The sequence below is a fragment of the Ricinus communis genome, chromosome 4 (genome assembly GCF_019578655.1).
Source record: "Ricinus communis isolate WT05 ecotype wild-type chromosome 4, ASM1957865v1, whole genome shotgun sequence".
Taxonomy (NCBI): domain Eukaryota; kingdom Viridiplantae; phylum Streptophyta; class Magnoliopsida; order Malpighiales; family Euphorbiaceae; genus Ricinus; species Ricinus communis.
The window spans coordinates 29,749,582-29,768,079 of NC_063259.1; the positions used below are offsets into that span (position 1 = coordinate 29,749,582).

The 18,498-nt window shown below is 32.7% G+C and overlaps 4 protein-coding genes across 5 annotated transcripts; 2 read left to right on the top strand and 2 right to left on the bottom strand.

Moving 5' to 3' along the window:
- Positions 1–4,522: 4,522 nt before the first annotated feature.
- On the bottom strand, positions 4,523–4,837 carry LOC8258314. The gene has a single exon (XM_002510812.4). The coding sequence runs from the start codon at positions 4,835–4,837 to the stop codon at positions 4,523–4,525; it is 315 nt and encodes a 104-aa protein (XP_002510858.3).
- Positions 4,838–10,733: 5,896 nt separating this feature from the next.
- LOC8258313 (pentatricopeptide repeat-containing protein At2g29760, chloroplastic) lies at positions 10,734–12,809 on the top strand. The gene has a single exon (XM_002510811.4). The coding sequence runs from the start codon at positions 10,758–10,760 to the stop codon at positions 12,561–12,563; it is 1,806 nt and encodes a 601-aa protein (XP_002510857.2). The 5' UTR covers positions 10,734–10,757; the 3' UTR covers positions 12,564–12,809.
- Positions 12,704–15,309, bottom strand: LOC8258312 (L-idonate 5-dehydrogenase). 2 transcript variants are annotated; one of them, XM_048373343.1, is made up of 7 exons: positions 15,147–15,309; positions 14,910–14,996; positions 14,432–14,499; positions 14,061–14,297; positions 13,673–13,963; positions 13,340–13,527; positions 12,704–13,110 (listed from the first exon to the last, which is right to left on the bottom strand). In XM_048373343.1, exons 1-7 carry the CDS (start codon positions 15,166–15,168, stop codon positions 12,918–12,920), a joined length of 1,086 nt encoding a protein of 361 aa, XP_048229300.1. In that variant the 5' UTR covers positions 15,169–15,309; the 3' UTR covers positions 12,704–12,917. The 2 variants fall into 2 exon arrangements, with proteins under 2 accessions (XP_048229300.1, XP_048229301.1); XM_048373344.1 differs by lacking the exons at positions 14,910–14,996; positions 15,147–15,309 and adding an exon at positions 14,813–14,886.
- A 497-nt stretch (positions 15,310–15,806) lies between these two features.
- Positions 15,807–18,428, top strand: LOC8258311 (sorbitol dehydrogenase). Its single transcript, XM_002510809.4, has 6 exons — positions 15,807–16,007; positions 16,257–16,324; positions 16,743–16,979; positions 17,126–17,416; positions 17,774–17,961; positions 18,053–18,428. The coding sequence occupies exons 1-6, from the start codon at positions 15,890–15,892 to the stop codon at positions 18,243–18,245; spliced, it is 1,095 nt and encodes a 364-aa protein (XP_002510855.1). The 5' UTR covers positions 15,807–15,889; the 3' UTR covers positions 18,246–18,428.
- The last annotated feature ends 70 nt before the right edge of the window (positions 18,429–18,498 follow it).

Here is an 18,498-nt window from a genome sequence, read left to right on the forward strand (position 1 = left end):
GTAAACACCTCGATTCTATAGTCTTACTAGTACTGTAGTTCAGCTCTTATTTATGGTTAAGCCCCTTCTATGGTCTGTCTTAGCACAAAAACCTTGGTTGGACATATATGGCCATTAAATTTAAGATTGAGAAATGGAGTTTTCTTCTCTTTTCTATATCTAGATTTATTTTGTGCTAAGCCTTCTGTCCTTCCAATGGTAGCCTTATAGTAGTAAATTCATTTAATTTGAGCTGTATAACTATAAATCAAGTGCCTCTTTCCAAGGCCTTTACTAGTCATCCTACGATGTGCTGGTGCGGTGGGTTGGAGGACGTGCTGCGTGTGCTACGTGATTGTTGGAAGTGTGGATGCGCTTGCTGGTTCTTTCAAATTCAGTTGGAAAAATGGTTTGAAAGTAATCTTAAGCTTATTTCTTCTCCATTAGTAATAATGACAGGCGGAGGTGTCTCTTTTGGGTGACTTGTCGGAGATTGTGGACTTGGAGAATGCGGAAGTGTTAGAGGATCAATGTTTCTGATTTTATTAGCGCTGTTGTTAGCCGTACTGACGAGATCCTGAGCTCTTACACCTGATTGAGAAGACACGAGCAGCTTGTGGGGTGAGTATTTGAACAGTCATGAAAGCGAGCTTTGGGTAATTTTCAGGGCCTGACGCTTGCGTGGAAAGTTGATATTCGTGTGTTGGTCATTGAATTAGTGCTGTTGAGCTTATCTCAGGTATTTGAGTGGCTGGCAACAGTAATGCTGTGCTCATTCAGCATTTTGAACCAAGATTGGCAAGTGTTTATCCGTCGTGTGCATCGTAAGGCCAATTTCTCAGCGGAATGGATGGCGAATTATGCAGCAACTTTTCCAGTTGGCGTTGATGAGTTCTCTTCAGCTCCTTCGGGTATTCTTGATTGCCTTCGTAATGACGTTTGTGGGGTTTGTCACCTTTCCTTAATTGTCTTTGGATTTTCCACCTTTGTAACTATAAGAAAATTTATGACATTGGCTTTAATGTGATATTGATTTCTCTCTCTTTTTTTTTTTCAGTAAAAGAATTGCTAATTCATTATTGAAAAATTCTTGCCTTAGTAAGGATCTGCGTTATTATTTTAATACTAACAGAATTGCTAACCAATTTTGTGATTTTAGTAAACAATACTGAGATGGAACCTGAAAAAATTATGTGATGAGGCTCAGACTTGAGCGTCTATGAAATGAACCTTTTGGATTATATAATAACGGTGGGCTATTAGCCTGATTTGATTAAAGGCAGGAAACCATAGATTGCAGTCTGTAGAACAGCCCGCTACAATTTAAGGAGCCCACACTCTAGTGGAAGACTAGTTTAATGTCTCCGTGCCTGCACTGGGTTGGTAACAATATGATGATCACTGATATAACTACTACGTCATTTTCTGTCTGTTCAAAAAAAAAAAAAAAAACAAGAATATATAACTACTAAGTTGTTAATTTTGTATGACAATTTGTTTAGAAAAACTAGTAATATATTTGATTATTTTATATTTCCACTTAAATTACTGTATTCACCATGATATATATATATTGACAATTTTACATAAATGTGATATGTTAATTTCTGTTTAAGATATTTATAATTGAGGCTTAAATTAGAGAACATCAAAATTCAAATCCCACTGACAATAATTTTTTAACATAAAAAAGAAAAACTAGATCTTTGTATAAATAAGATTTGTTATTATCGAGTTAGGGGAGGTCGACCAATTTGAATGACTGAGGTAGGATGGATCTGGTGAGACCATACCTTAGTTATATCATCTTGCTACAAAGACACTTGTATGGATATAAGAGGGTACCCAAGATCATTTTCGATTCTTAAGATATGGGTCAACAACAAACAAATTATCTATAAGAATTATATACAGTTATTTATACATCTCCACATATCCAAAGACATGTATGCTAATATACTAATGGGTAAATTTTTTTAAATAAATAAAAAAGAAAAATAGTTTTTTTATTAATTATTAAATACAATTTGTGACAAACAAATAAATCTAATAAATATTCAAAAAATATATATATTAATCTTACAATAAAAATGAGTTTTTTTTTCTAAATTCGTTAATAGTATTTGATAAAATAACTGTATACAACACTTTAATTGCGTTTGGCGCATACTGAGCTAGAAATTGATTTTATGATTGTTTCATGATTTTTTAAACGAGTCTCAACTTTTGAATATCAAATTCAAACCCATCTTAATTCCTATGACGGAAGACAAACAGACTCTCTCAAAAAAAAATATTCTGTCAATGAAAATAAAATAAAAAATTCATAATATTTTATCAATAAAATTAATAAACAACTAAGAAAAAAATCTAACTTAATACTAAACAAAGTTTCAATCAAGTAAATTCATTTTCATTTTTGGTAGGCCTTGGTTCATTTCAATGTTGAAATCTTAGTAGTCATAGATTCTTTTTTCATACATCTTTAATTTGTCATCTATTTTTTTAAATTCACTATTAAAAAAATATAAGAGATTGTGCTATTAAAATTTATAAATTCTAATCAACACATACAAATAAGATGGAAATAAAATTTAGTTAGTTATTATAATTAAAAAAAAATTACTAAAGAAAAACTAGTGAAGAGTTAAAATTAGCTACCGTTGACAACAATAAAAGAAAAGAGTCTATAGATTGATAAGGTTTCAAAGCTTTTCAATAAAATGTTGAAATGCTGTTATGAAAGCATTTTGTATGGGTAACTCTTAATTGATTCATATCTTAACTCTCTCTATATATATTTATATATGATCAAGTATTTCACAAAATCTACTAATGAAACACAATCAAATTTTTCATGATTATGATTGACCCACTATTCGAATATTAGGCATATGTGAATGTCCACACATGCTCCGCACTGGCAACACACTCTGGCTATTGGCTAATATCAAAAGGATATTACATTCATTATTGGGAGATGATAATAGCAAATTAGTATCATATAATCATAGAATGATCCTTGTTCCATATTGAGGGTTGTGGTGAGCAATGAATGGACGTGTCATCACCACCTTTTATCCTAAACACCCATCATGCCTCTGAGATACTCTTTCTTCTTCTTTTTTGTTTTTTTTTTTTGGTTAAATTAGACTATATGTACTGTTACCTAATTGGATAAGTAAGAAAAGACCCACCGTCCCACCACCCCTGGAGTAGTAACAAGGCACTGCCACACCAACAGAATAATATCATAACTTCAATTTGCATGAGTGGTAGGCTTGGCCGGTTGGGATTTAGTTCAGTTCATAAACCATTTAGGAGTTCAGTTCACTTGCCCAATTCAAATATCAATCAATAGATCTTACATTTTAAAACATAAAAATAATAAAGTACTGATTAGAATGGTATTTGTAAGATGTATAAAACTTAAGCTATGATATCTACTCATAATTGTATCATTTCTTTAAATTAAAACACTAATTATTATCAAATCTTATCAATTATAACCGATTATTTTTTAACTTATAAGAACTAAAAAGGTCTCAAATTTAATTTTCCCATTTGTTATCTATCAATATTAATAAAAGTTTATCACGTTTATTGTAATAAATAAAGAATGATTATTTTCTTATTTTTTGAGTTGCCATCCAATCGTTAATAAATAATAGAGTAATTAGTTTTATTTTTAAGAACATGGAAGCTCTTGATTGGACCAATTGTCATGACTGCCTTATTACATACACATGAGAAGTCAAATAATGTTATTAACAGGTAAGAACTTTAAACAAGAGTAATAATAAAAACAGTTAAAGTCAACCACAGCCACAGTTTTTTTTTTTTGAAAGAAAAACTAAAATATTTAATTGATTGAATAAAAAGTATGAGAGAGCAAAGACATAGAAGTCTAAATATACAAATAACTATTGCTTTTATTACCAAAACAGTTGAAATTGTACATATACATATCCACTGCAACAATTATCGGATTTCTGTTCCTTTCTAACTGACAACCGCCATACTTTTTCTATTTTATTTTATTTTATTTTATTTCAGATTTAGCTATTCCTCTTGTTTCATATTTTCTTTTCAGATTCCGGAAGATTTCTATAAAATAAATCTTAAACTTTACTTAATTCCAAAAGATTGATCAGTGAATTATAAGCATATACATTCAAGTAAAAAGCAGAACACGAACATTGGACACCACATAAGTTATTGACACAAATAAACCGAAAAAGGGAAAGCAGTAAACTAAAGAAGCAACCCAAAGTTCTTTTGAGAATATATTCTCTATTTTATACAAACTGGCTTACGAAAAAGATGTTAACTTATATCAAACCTGAAGTATCCCAAAAGAGATCGGAAACTCTATTTCCATATATGTTATTCGTTTCTTTCATCAAAGAGTGGAAAAAAGTTTAAACATGTGTATATCTATGACAGAAGTTTGTAACATATATACATGATACGTCGTACATGACACGGATTTATCAAACTACCTACAAATCTTTTCTTTATTTTCTTTTTGTATTAGCATAAGCTACCTCAGCAACTTCCTGGGCTTTGAAGGAGTAATCTTGATGACAAGTCCAGGGAAAACATCATCAGGGTCGTGAATATGCGGATTCTGCTCAACGATAAACGGGTCACCGCACTTGTCACTGATGGTATGAAGGGTCTCTCCTTCTCCAACAACATATATTTCATCACAAGGTCGGTCAAGAAGCTGGCTCCCTTTGACAGGTTCAGCTGCAGAAGAATTACTCTCGATTACCGAGCCTAATAGTATTAGACCTAAAAGAACTACAGCACAGTAACATGAAGCTGCATCAGCTATTGCTATATGGATTCTCATGGTTTTCGTTTTTGGAGTAGAAACCATATAGAGAGAAACAGAGACAAAGGGTTTTTCTTTGCTTTTCTGATCTTTAAAGAGAAATGGGTTCTGAATTTGATGGAACCGAAATAAGATGGAGTTGTGTGTATGAAAGAATAAAGAGAGATGGGTGTGTTTATATATCATTTCAATTTTTCTTTTTCTCATCCTTGTAAGACTTGGACGTTTGCGTTGGCAGGAAGTTGGGTTCAACGACACGGCGACGTGTAATTTGGTTACAAGGATTGAAATGTTGCACATGAATCACCTCTCTAAGTCATCAAATTACTGAAAAGGACTTGGATTTTTGAATTTTTTTTATAAAGATGATGGGTCTTAGATTATTACAGTTTTGGGAAGAGAGGAAGTACTGAAAATTAATGATCAATAAATGTAGTAAAGTTTAGACATATATGGGGATTGTCCATGTACATAAATTAGTCCACTAAGTAACTTAAACTTAATACGGTGGACAGTTTTTTTGCTAATTTGGTTAGCATCATTCACACGTTTGAACCTAAGCATGTCCACCAAGAGACACTGTAATTGGCTGCGTTTGGTGGCATGGGTTATAAGTAATTGGTCCTTGAATTATAAAACAATTTTCCCAAATTATGTTGAAGTGACGGTCTTTGATCAGTTTGCTTTTGCACCATATAGCATATAATATTATTATATTACCGTCCCAGAAATCATGCGATGAAAAGTTTATTATAATAAATAAATTTGTATTTTTAACATATATGCATTTCTAAATCAATATAATAATTATATTACAAATATCCATATTGTGGCAGCTGAAAACACAATTAATTATAATTATATTTCAAAATCCATACGTTAGAAAAAAGAAAAAGCTTAATTTCTTCGTGTCTTAGAGGGATTTCTTTCAATTTTACTTTGACCTTTTATAACAAGGGCAGGAGCTTGAATACCTCGAGCAATCCAGAGTTGGAAAAAGATTTCTTTTTTCAGATACCAAAAATTCCCTAACTGGAAAATACAATTTCAAGCAAGAAAAACTGAAAAAGAAAGAAAAAAAAAAAGTGATTTGAAAGGGCATTAAGGTAGAAGAAAAAGAAGAGAGGGCAATCAGGGAACTTGGAGGGCGGATGGAAAAAGAAAAGGAAGGATTCAGGTGGGGACTAGAGGAGAGGAAGAGGCGAGGTACGTATGGGGAAGTCGCATATTGCGTGATGAAATTGCACCCTCCCCACTCACTGCCTTTGAATCTTTGTTACGATCATATTCCGAACAATCCAACTCTCGTCTCTACCCCCCAATTTAAGTGATCAATAATTGTTCAAGGGTCTCTTTCGCAATATAATCCGTATAGGTACATACTTTTAGATATTTAATATTGGTATTGCAATAACATGTAAATGTTTATTTTACCCTTTAACTATTATTGGTATAGAAGCTAAACAAAATTGATATTATAAATCTTTTTGGGGAAAAGGGTGCAGGTAATGTTATTGTTGGCGGGGTAAGTGGACCATAATGTGGGAGTGGAATAGTGGATAGAGAGAGTTTGAGGGATCGACTTTGCAGCTCCTTCGCGTGCTCAACACTTTGGGGGACCTTTTAGGACCAGCGGACTAAGTCCCTTATAAGTTGTTAGTTGATAGTTGTAACTATATATATATACTTCTTGCAGTTGCATTGCATTGCAGGACCCATTTACAGACTAGAGAGTCCATCATTTTCATTCAACAACCCATTGTGTTCCAATTTTCAATAGTCGCGACTCCTTATTCATAATCAATGTTTAAAAGTTCCACAACATTTATTCAAAAAGGAGAGGTACCAATCCTTTGATTAAACCCGGTCAAACGAAATGTAGCAGGACTGGATTGAGGGGTCTAAGTTCTAAACATTAATTAAATACAAAAAGAAAGCTTAGAAAATACAGGAAGCACCTCATGACATAATATACATATCCAAATAGCATAAACATCTCATTATAGCTGGCTTATCTTTTTCCCTAGCTTGACAGGCAGCTTTCCCAGATTATATACGGCAAGTTTTGGTGGTTCTTAATGTACAAATGAATTATATATACATTTAATTCTAAATAAACTCTAGTCAGAAAAAAAATGCAACGCGAGACATTCTATAACAGACCATGAGAACTAATTCAAATCAACTAAATTTAATTATTTGCCAAGCCTTTAAATATTGGACCCTCCTTATTTATCAGCGTTAGGCAAAGTCTAGTAATTGCACTAATATAATTAAATCTTCTTGTGATTTTTTCTGGTTTTTGATTCAATGATATTGGAAATTAATTTTACAAACAAATCAAATAATTTAATCTGATGACAGGGTTTGTTAGTGATATCACCGAGTCGGTTATCTTAGACCATTAGTTAGCTTAAGGGAATTAGCAAATTGAGTAACATGTAAGGACTCTTCAAGAATAATGTAATGTCAATTTGTAATGAGTGATCAAATGGTTAGATGCACCATTAGAGATGAATAATGATGCCGTCAAAATTGAGTCTGCTTATCCATCATTATCCTATTCACTGATAACATCTTGAATCACATTCTATTGACATGAATCCATGTCCAACATCGAATAGTAAATAATTGTTTAATAATTGAATGGTGGACATACTCTTAAGTTTCATTTTATCATGAAATGTTCCCTCCATCTTTTTCATTCCTTAAATTAGAAAAGTTAAAAATTGGCAACTAATTAATTTAATTTTATTTTTTTTTAAAATTTCGTTTTCTGTTTTCATTATTTTTTATTTAAATAATTTTGTTAATAAAAGTTAAAATAAAAAGTTGCATTATTTGTAATATAATGATAATTGATATACGGAGCAGTAGAAAGAAAAGAAACTCAAATTAAGAAAAGTTGGCTGGTGAACAGAGCAAAACAATTGTCGCATTGCTTCAAAGTTATCCTAAGGAAGGAAAAAATAGAAAAAGAGTTTGGAAATTTAAAATTGTCTTTATTCTATCATATCTTATCTTATCTTTTTTTTTTTTTTTTTGAGAATTTATTATGTCTTATCTGTTGCTATATACCACATGAGGATGTTTGGGATTAAATGGTTATCTTAAAGACACAAGCTATGCAAAAATTTGAGACTCCCTTTTTCCGCAAATTATAAGATGGATCATGTCCATATAAGTCTGTAAATTCAAACATTCATCCGATACCGTTTTGTTTGTAAAAAGATTTATATTAGTATCTGATATGTGCGTTAGACGCTGACATACGCGTCAGATATTGATGGAATCTTTTTTTAAATAATTTATTAATTTTATATTGTATGTTCATTAAATATGTGTTAAATGTTTATTATTTAAACATAAAATATTTATTATTTGTTAACTTAATTTTATTGAAAAGATATATGTAATATAATATAAATATTTATAGTATAATTTTAAATTAATTTTTTTACTTACAAATTATGTAAGGATAATTTATATTATGTCTATACTATATATTTCATTTAAATGAATTAATAGTATGAGTATTTATTAACAAACTAATGAATATCATGCCTATAAATGATGAATGTTTATATCAATAATAAATTCTTTTAACATGCATCATAAAAACAATAAATTTTTTTATAAATAATCAATATTTTTATATGAGAATATTGATGAACATTATTTGTACAGACAGTAAGTATTGCAGTACCAGATAATACACACTAATATTAACATTGATGAATAATATATCAAACAAAATGAACATAAATATTAACCATAATGAATATTAAATTTATATATAATGAATATTTCATATAAAGAAAATTCATTATATAGAATATTACAACCAATGCACATTATACATTTATAAAATGAACATTTGAGTATATATAAATCAACAAAACATATTAATATGCGTATAGTTTAATAAAAACTTTTTAAGATGTGTTATATATAATTTTAATTTTAGTACGTGTATTTATTATTGACATGTAAAATTCAAGTTTATGTATAATTTTTAATATAATATGAATTTCTATAAATTTATTTTATTATAATTTAAAAAGTTTAAAAAAATAGTAAAAAAACGGAAACTTTTAAAGTAGAATGTACCACGTATTTTAGAATGAAAATATGCCACACGTGTGTTATACACTCGAATTCATGTGGAATTATGGACCGAGGTCCATGTTATAACAATCAGGATATGTACGCAAATTATAAAATGAACTATGTCCATGTAGCTTTATGGACCCAGAGGTACATCCAACATCATTTTACTTATACAAAAATTTATGTTTCATGTTTTAAGTTTTACACTGAGTAAAAAATTAACGCATGTCAGATATTAACGCATTCTTTTTGAAAAATAATTTATGTTCATTAAACCTATTGTTGAATGTTGGTTGTTTAAACGTTAAATGTTCATTATTTATTAATTTAATTTGTTGAAAATATATGTCCACTATATTAAAAATATTTGCAATATGATTTTAGCTTGATATTTTTTTATTTACCAATTGTGTGAGGATGATTTATGTTATGTATATATATATGAATTAGTGGGTATGATTTTCATCAATGGCGGATATCCATTGACAAACTAATACATATTATGTATATAAATGATGAATGTCATGAAAATTTTAATATATATCATAAAAATAATAAAAGCTTACATAAATAAGCAATATTTTCGTTTGAAAATATTGATGAACATTATATATACAGAAAATGAATATTGCAGTATTAGATAATGAACATTAATATTAATATTGATGAATAATACATTGAACTAAATGAACATAAACATTAACCGTAATGAACATGAAGTTCATAAATAATGAATTTTTAAATATAAAAAAAATTAATTATTATAGAATTTTACATATAATGAATATTATACATATAGAAAATGAATGTTTTAGTACATGTAAATGAATAATAATATGCATATAGTCTAATTAAATTTTCTTGATAAGTGTTACTATATTCTAGCACATAATTTTTAATTTTGACAAATATTCTTATTATTGAAACGTAGAATTCAAGTTTATGTATAATTTATAATTTTTTATTAATTTATTTATAATTTTTATATTTTATGTTAATAAAATCTTAAAATATAAAAAGCTAACAAAAACATAAAAAATATTTAATTTATTATTATTTTTAAATATTCTAATTAATTATAAAATATTAAAATATCTATTTATTTTTATATATAAATTTAATTTGTATTATTATTGTAATCAAAATAACTATGATGATTGTACAACATACCGGTAAACGAGTAGCTTTCCTAAATATATAAAAAGATATATACTCAAAATATTATTTTTAATATAATATTAATTTTAAATTCATTTTATTACAATTTAAAAAAAAATAACAATCTCATGTCTCAAAGATAAATACATATATTAAAATAAAAATATTTAAAATAATAATAGTAAAATAATTATAACAGTCATATATATGTAAATAAATGACTAGTTTTTATAAATATATAAAAATTTATTTAATATATAATTTTTAATATAATATTAACTTTTATAAATTTATTTTATTATAATGAAAAGATTTAAAAATGGTACAATTTAAAGAAGAAAGTGAATTTTTTTCTTAAACACGTGGGATATGGTTATTTTTTTTGGCTGGAAATCTGTTTCAAGTGGCTAATATTTTTTTTACCTTTAACAAAATGTGTATTTGGCAAAATTTTCTCCACGCGTATCTATGGACTCCGGTCCATGTAGAACTGGGCCAAGGTCCATCTAATAACAATTGCCCCTTTTCTTTTCCCACTAACTGTAAAATAATGATAAAATCATGGGCCGTTTTTGAGAGCCCATTCAGTTCCAGCCCATCGCAACGGATATTGTCTTATGGTTACCAATTTGCCCCTTCCAAATTTCGCGCGTTTCAGCAGGCTCTCCAAATGAAGCTTAGGAGACCTATTTCGCGCCTCTTCACCAGCTCCTCAACGACCCGAAAATGCCAACAAATTATCAAGAGTGGATTCTCTATAAAGTCAATTAAAGAGCAACATGCCCATCTTATTAGAACCCATCATCACAAAAACCCTAAGTCAATGTCAAACGTTATTAAATCCTACGCTTTATCTCGCTCTCATCTTAATAAAGCCAATTTTGCTTTCATTCAGATTGGGCAACCTACACTATTAATCTTTAACTACTTGATTCGTGGTTTGTCTCAAAGTGAAAACCCAAACGAAGCTATTGTTATGTACAGTGATCTCATGTATAATCAGGGAATACTTGGTGATAATTTAACATTTATCTACTTGTTCAAGGCTTGTTCTCGTGTAAAGGATGTTTTACACGGTCAGGTGTTTCATGTTCAAGTTTTGAAACTTGGTTTTGGATCTTATCTATTTATAGAAAATTCTTTAATTAGAATGTATGGGTATTTTGGCGAATTGGGATATGCACAGAAAGTATTTGATAAAATGGATGACAGGGACTTGGTTTCTTGGAATTCTTTGATTTGTGGTTATAGTCAATGTAACAGGTTTAAGGAGGTTTTGGATTTGTTTAACTTAATGCGGGAAGCAAATGTGACGGCTGATTCGGTTACTATGGTTAAAGTTATATTAGCTTGCAGTTATTTGTGCGAGGATGGTGTTGTGGATTCAATGGTTAAGTACATTGAGGATAAACATGTGGATATTGATGTTTATCTGGGCAACTCATTGATAGATATGTATGGACGGCGTGGATTGGTAGATTTAGCACGGAGAGTTTTTGATAGGATGCAAGAAAAAAACATCGTCTCTTGGAATGCAATGTTAACTGGGTATGCAACAGCAGGGGATCTAGTTGCAGCTAAGAAACTTTTTAATGAGATGCCTATTAGGAATGTTATTTCTTGGACTTGTATGATATCAGGCTGTGCTCAAGCTAATCAATGTTCTGATGCTCTGAAGCTTTTCCAAGAAATGATGGATGCTAATGTCAAACCAGATGAGATTACAGTATCTAGTGTGCTTTCTGCTTGTTCTCACTTGGGTTTGCTTGATACTGGACAGACTGTTCATGAATATATGTGTAGGCATGATATAAAATCAGATGTTTACGTTGGGAATGCTTTAATAGATATGTACTGCAAATGTGGTGTCGTTGACAAAGCATTGGAGGTGTTTCATGATATGAAAAAGAAGGATAGTGTCTCTTGGACATCAATGATCTTGGGTCTTGCTGTTAATGGTTTTGTCGATAATGTATTTGAGTTATTCTCACAGATGTTGAGAGATGGCCTACAGCCAACTCATGGAAGCTTCATTGGGATATTACTAGCTTGCACTCATGCTGGATTGGTGGATAAAGGATTGGAATATTTTGAAAGTATGGAACATGTTTATGGACTAAGGCCAGAAATGAAACATTATGGGTGTGTCGTGGATCTTTTGAGCCGCTCTGGTGAGTTAGACAGGGCTTATGAGTTCATAAAACAAATGCCAGTAGTTCCAGATGTTGTACTATGGAGGATATTGTTAAGCGCATGTAAACTTCACAGAAATCTGGTCCTAGCTGAGATTGCTACAAGCAAACTTCTTGAATTAGATCCCTCTAACAGCGGGAACTATGTTCTCTTGTCAAATACATATGCTGGTTCTGATAGATGGGATGATGCTTCAAGAATGAGAGATTTAATGGTGGTAGGAGATGTGCAAAAGCCTTCCAGTTGGAGTTCCATTGAGGTAATTGGTGCTACAAACAAATAATACTCGGGTCCATTCCTTGTAGAATCTCAAAAAGAGGATCAAGTGACTGCTTTAGCATAAACATCTTTTAGTGCATGCACGCAATGATGGTAAATTTAGACTAGCACTGAGCTGCGGCATGAGTAAACTGATAAGACTGCTACCTTCATATTGCCTGTTATGGCCTCTTTATTTCATTATAATGAGGTTCTTAAACTCAAAAAGGTTCTTAAACACACAAAAGAGAGAAATTTACAAGGTGATGCATACTACTCTATACATACAGAGATGAGCTTCTTCCAAGGAATTATGGCTAATGAAGAATGCTTGGGATAAATCCAACGGCATCTTTTCAAAGGCATAACTCTTTAATGTTTACAGATTAAACATGACCTTAATGGCAGCACCACCACCCGCACTGATTTCAAAGGCTTCTTCTACCTCCTCTTGTGAGAAGCCAAACCTGTGTGTTATCAGTGGTTTAACATCAATCTTACCAGTCCTTAAGAATTCAATGCAGAGTGGCCATGTGTTCCTATAGCGAAATATCCCAATAACATCAACCTCCCTACAACCAGCAGCAGTCATATCAATTCAAGTTTCTGGCACTTTTGGTAACCTAAAAGTAATCATTCAATTCCAGACTTTGTTGCCTACTAGAGAAATAGAGGTCGATAAAATTTCATCCCAGATCATCTTGGAATCCGTTTTCTCAGGGTATGCAAGGTACTGAAGTTCATGTCGGTGCAATTAAAACAATAAGATGAAAAACCTTTTCAGTATGATAATTTAATTACCTCGCCGCAGCTGGAGTAAGAGGGAGAGTCATCTCGCTCGAGGCTAATCCAATGAGACAAACTTTGCCACCTGAACGTGTGGCATTCAGAGCTGTAGACATGGTTTTCTTATAGCCCACACAATCAAAGCTCACATTAATGCCTGAGCCCATAGCATTTTGTATGGTCGTTACTTCTTGATCTACATCCTGCACAATCGATGGTATATTAAAAGAAAACGTTGCAAGATTAAGCAAAAAGTAAACAAATAACCATCTCCATACTTCAATCATGTAAAATAACTTTAATCTATGGAAATTTAAAAGAAAAAAACCACTGAGAAAACACTGTGACCTCGGTATTGGTTGAGACTTTAATTATCTCATCTGCAGCGAGATTCTTTGCAATGGATAGACGGCCATCATCAACATCAACAATCACAACTCTAGGAGCACCAAATGCACGAGCAGCCAACAAAGTGATTAGGCCTATTGGCCCTGCTCCTATTATCAATATGTTTGTCTCAGGTCCAATTTTAGCACGGCGACAAGCATGGACACCAACACTGAGAGGTTCACACATTGCTCCCTCCTCCATACTCACATTTTCTGGTAGTTTGAAGCACAGATTTGCAGGATGCACTACCTGGCATGAGGAACAAAGCAAAAATTTCTGGTCTTTAGCACTTACCTGATACGAACAAACGAACAAACATAATGCTATATATTGCACCAGTGCTAACCTTATTGGCAAGAGCACCATTAGTTGGGGGAGAACCAAATAACTTCATTTCAGGACATAGATTATATCGACCATCTTTGCAGAGGTTGCACCGTCGGCAACTGATTCCAGGCTCCAAGGCTACACGGTCTCCTACTGCTAAAGACTTCACTCCGGACCCAACTTCTTCTATGACCCCAGCACATTCATGTCCTATAACCATTGGCTTTTTGACGATGAAATTTGCACATCTCATTGTCTGGAAATACAGAAAGCAACATTATGCGAGGATGAATAAGTAATATAATTTGAGAACATTCTCAGAATCTAACTTGCACATATGCCCATCAATGAAGTCATTAAAAGAAGTTAAATCATTAAATAGCATTTCACCTTGAAGTGATGAACATCACTTCCACATATACCAAGCGCCTTTATCCGAACTTTAACATCATGAGGACCTATGAATATGATCACAGGTGGGAATATAAAAAGATAAATGTTATACTCAAAAGTGGTAATTAATCATCTTCAATACTCAATACACTCTTCAATTTATTATGGGAACCAAATCAATTTAGATGAAAACCAATAAATGGTAGGATTCATTTGCCAAAACAGCTCACCAATTATCACATAGCAAAAACATTATCAGAAAAACATTTCAATTGGGTGTAGCTCGATTGGGCCGTGAGATTTAGATTTTGGATAAGTAAAAGATATATCATCAAAAGTTAAGGTTACTCTTCTGAGTTTGTTCATAGGGATAATAACCTGTGCAGCATAGACGACTTTGAAAGCGAAGAAGCAGTTATTACTTGTTGAAGATTGTATCTTTATATAGAAGCAAGTAACTTGAAGACAGACGTACCAAGAGGAGGAAGATGGTAAGGCTGAATTTTAAGGGTTTTGATCCCAAGGAGCCAAGCAGCTTTGTTGTCTTCTTCTTCTTCGTCTCCTGCCATAGTATTACCATACCATAATCTTAAGGTTTGATCATAGTATTTACTGCTGCCAGGTTAGACTTTTTTACATATTAACACTGAAAACAACTGATCCTTATCAAAAGTTCCAACATTTCCTTTTCTGGTTTATATTAAAACCGTACCTGACCCGCCATCATGCTCCATTAGTTTGATTCTTTTTTCCTTCTCGAATCAATGACTCAGCAAGCTTCAGCCTTCAGATTAATGTAACAAATTTCTTAACGATTGTGTAATACAAGAGCGTTTTAGATAATCTGTTGCTAGCGAATTGAAAATATTGTGATCTGTGAAACCCATATGTCAGAATCGCATTGGCTTGCAAGTATAACTCCAATTAGAAGTGTTTTTAGAAGTTTAACTATGCTGCTGACGTTGGAATTGAGGTAATTTTTGGAATTCCGGTAGAAAGGGGATGCTTTGTTCGAATCTTTCATCTTTAATTGAGTGCAGTAATCATAGGCCAAAGCCGATAGTGATAGAATGGACATGGACGCCAAATTGGATTTGGGCACCAGTGGGGGGTCTTGTATTATATGGCAAACGCATTGGATTAAGGTATCTATACGGGTGCTCTTGTATCATATAATATAACGGACACATTATCGATAAATAAAGAATCATCCACAGTGTTTTTAGAAAAAAAAAAAGAAAAAAAGAATTGTCCAGTATTTAGAGAGATGAAGACTTTAGAACTTACCCATTGTCTATGACCTGTCTTGTCATATCCTATTCCTGATCCTCCTTTAAACAAAAAAAAAAAAAAAAGAAGACCCTTATTCCTTTCTCACCATATCTTTCACTACTCGGTTGCTATTGGGAGCTGACAATCTCTATCCCTGTGTTTGTGTGCAAAGAGATTAGCAAAATGGGTAAAGGAGGGATGTCTCATGGTGAAAACAAGGATGTGCAAGAAGAGAACTTGGCTGCTTGGCTTCTTGGTGTCAACACCCTAAAAATTCAGCCTTTCAAGCTCCCTTCTCTTGGTGCCTCCCGCTCTCTCTCTCTCTCTCTCTCTCTCTCTCTCTTCCTTATTTTGTTGTATCAATCTTTTGCAACTTTTCATAATACTCTCTGCATAAATCATATTTACCTTTGATCTTGTGGAAATTGTTAGTTAATTGTATTTGTTTGTGATAATCTATATCTGTATTTCTTTTTGCGAAAAAAAAAAACTTTTGCTTAATTGATTGATGGAGGGCTCAGCATAAGTATACTGTTTTCGGTTTTTGAAGGACCTAATGATGTTAGAGTAAGGATGAAAGCTGTTGGTATCTGTGGAAGTGATGTACACTATTTAAAGGTGGGTCTTTCCTCTTTAACATCTTGCCAATTCGTTTCAATTTCACTGACTGATGATCTTTTCTTTTTTCTTTTCCATTTTACCACTTACCATTTTACTTGGCTTTTCTTCTTTTTTCTGTTTTCTTCTTTTATTTCTGAAAGTATTTCAAAATGAAACAAAGTTCAATATTTTATTTCTGAAAGTATTTCAAAATGAAACAAAGTTCAATCTTTTGAGGCTTCATCATGTATATGACCTCGTAAAGCTCAAAACCGCATCCAAACGATAAAACTGAAACACTGGAAATAAGGGGGAATGCATTTCATACAGGAATAAAATAAGTAACCAATGAGTCAAGTGTTTCTTCATCTTATCTTTTTTTTCGAAAAGAAAAAATTTTGATGATTCAAAACTATATTTGGTTGTCTATTTACAGACCTTGAGATGTGCACATTTTGTGGTGGAGGAGCCTATGGTCATTGGCCATGAGTGTGCTGGGATCATTGAGGGGGTTGGCAGCGAAGTTAAGAATCTTGTGCCTGGAGACCGTGTAGCATTGGAGCCTGGCATCAGCTGCTGGCGGTGCGACCTCTGCAAAGAAGGTCGATACAATCTATGCCCTGAAATGAAGTTTTTTGCGACTCCACCAGTACATGGTTCTCTGGCCAATCAGGTTAACAAATATATATTCAAAGTTTGCAGGATTCTACTTCTAACATGGCATCATACTATTAAAAATGGGATAGTGATATGAGGAGAAAATTTATTTTCCTTGTTAATTAGAGCCAATGCTGCGGATTCATTCTTTCTTATTAGCAGGTGGTGCATCCTGCAGACCTATGTTTTAGATTGCCAGAAAATGTTAGCTTGGAGGAAGGAGCAATGTGCGAACCTCTGAGTGTTGGTGTTCATGCATGCCGGCGAGCTAATATTGGTCCAGAAACAAATGTGTTAGTGATGGGAGCTGGACCCATAGGGCTTGTTACAATGTTAGCTGCTCGTGCCTTTGGAGCTCCCAGAATTGTAATTGTGGATGTGGACGACTATCGTTTATCTGTTGCCAAGGATCTTGGTGCTGATGCGATTGTTAAAGTTTCTACTAGCATTCAGGTTTCCTCTATATGAACTTAAGACAGTCTTCCTTGTGCCAAGATCACCATTTTCATGCACTTTCCTTTTAGCTTCTCAAAGCTGTTCTCTTTAAAGTTGGGTTGGATTTAAAACCTTTCTAGTTGGTTGTAAAAACCAATAGCAGAGTTTGATTTGTCAGTTTTACAGTTAAGAAAGCAGCTTTAAAAATATTTAAATCTACCTTATGGATTACTGATTTGAATTTTGCTGAATCTAAATCATCTTCTAGGACTAGTTTTGGTATGAGGCTGACCTAAACTGGCTGAAATTGAATTATAAATAAATATATTCATCCTACTGGCAATTGCTTTTGATCTTATGATCAGAATTTTACAGGATGTGGCAGATGAAGTGGTGCTGATACATAAAGCTATGGGGACTGGAGTGGATGTCACCCTTGATTGTGCAGGATTTAACAAAACCATGTCGAGTGCCCTCAGTGCCACGAGGTCAGGTGGCAAGGTTTGCCTTGTGGGAATGGGCCATAATGAGATGACCGTTCCTCTTACACCAGCTGCAGCAAGGTACTTGAATTTAGGTTGTTCTGAATGTTAAAGTATCTAGGACTCTGTAGTTTCACTTATGAATTTAATTTAATTGGAGTGTTTCTTCTAGGGAGGTTGACGTCATTGGTGTATTCCGGTATAAGAACACATGGCCACTATGCCTTGAATTTTTGAGGAGTGGTAAGATTGATGTGAAACCTCTAATAACCCATAGGTTTGGGTTCTCACAAAAGGAGGTTGAAGCAGCGTTTGAAACAAGTGCTCGCGGTGGGGATGCCATTAAGGTCATGTTTAATCTGTAAAACCCAGTCCCAGTCCCAATCTTGGAGAGATTCAAGTAACACAATAGCCATATACATTAATGCTATGAGTTTCATAAAGTTTGGCTTTGGATGTCAGTATTCTGAGTTCCTACTTCCATAATATCTGTATGATACTTATACTGAGTTGCTTCACATCACATTCTGCCAATTTCTTCAGCAACAGATTTGGTCTTAAGTCTAATTTCTTCCCCTTTTAACCTATAATTACACAAATACAGCAAGAACTGAACCA

Bases quoted from the DNA above. Each gene is read 5' to 3' on its own strand.
- LOC8258314 (XM_002510812.4), bottom strand. From the start codon at position 4,837: ATGAGAATCCATATAGCAATAGCTGATGCAGCTTCATGTTACTGTGCT.
- LOC8258313 (XM_002510811.4), top strand. From the start codon at position 10,758: ATGAAGCTTAGGAGACCTATTTCGCGCCTCTTCACCAGCTCCTCAACG.
- LOC8258312 (XM_048373343.1), bottom strand. From the start codon at position 15,168: ATGGAGCATGATGGCGGGTCAG. The intron at 14,500-14,909 runs GTACGTCTGTCT...TCATATTCATAG, and splicing joins TTACCATCTTCCTCCTCTTG to GTCCTCATGATGTTAAAGTT. The intron at 13,964-14,060 runs GTTAGCACTGGT...TCCTCATGCCAG, and splicing joins ATGGTGCTCTTGCCAATAAG to GTAGTGCATCCTGCAAATCT.
- LOC8258311 (XM_002510809.4), top strand. From the start codon at position 15,890: ATGGGTAAAGGAGGGATGTCTCATGGTGAAAACAAGGATGTGCAAGAA. The intron at 16,325-16,742 runs GTGGGTCTTTCC...GTCTATTTACAG, and splicing joins GTGATGTACACTATTTAAAG to ACCTTGAGATGTGCACATTT. The intron at 17,962-18,052 runs GTACTTGAATTT...TGTTTCTTCTAG, and splicing joins CTTACACCAGCTGCAGCAAG to GGAGGTTGACGTCATTGGTG.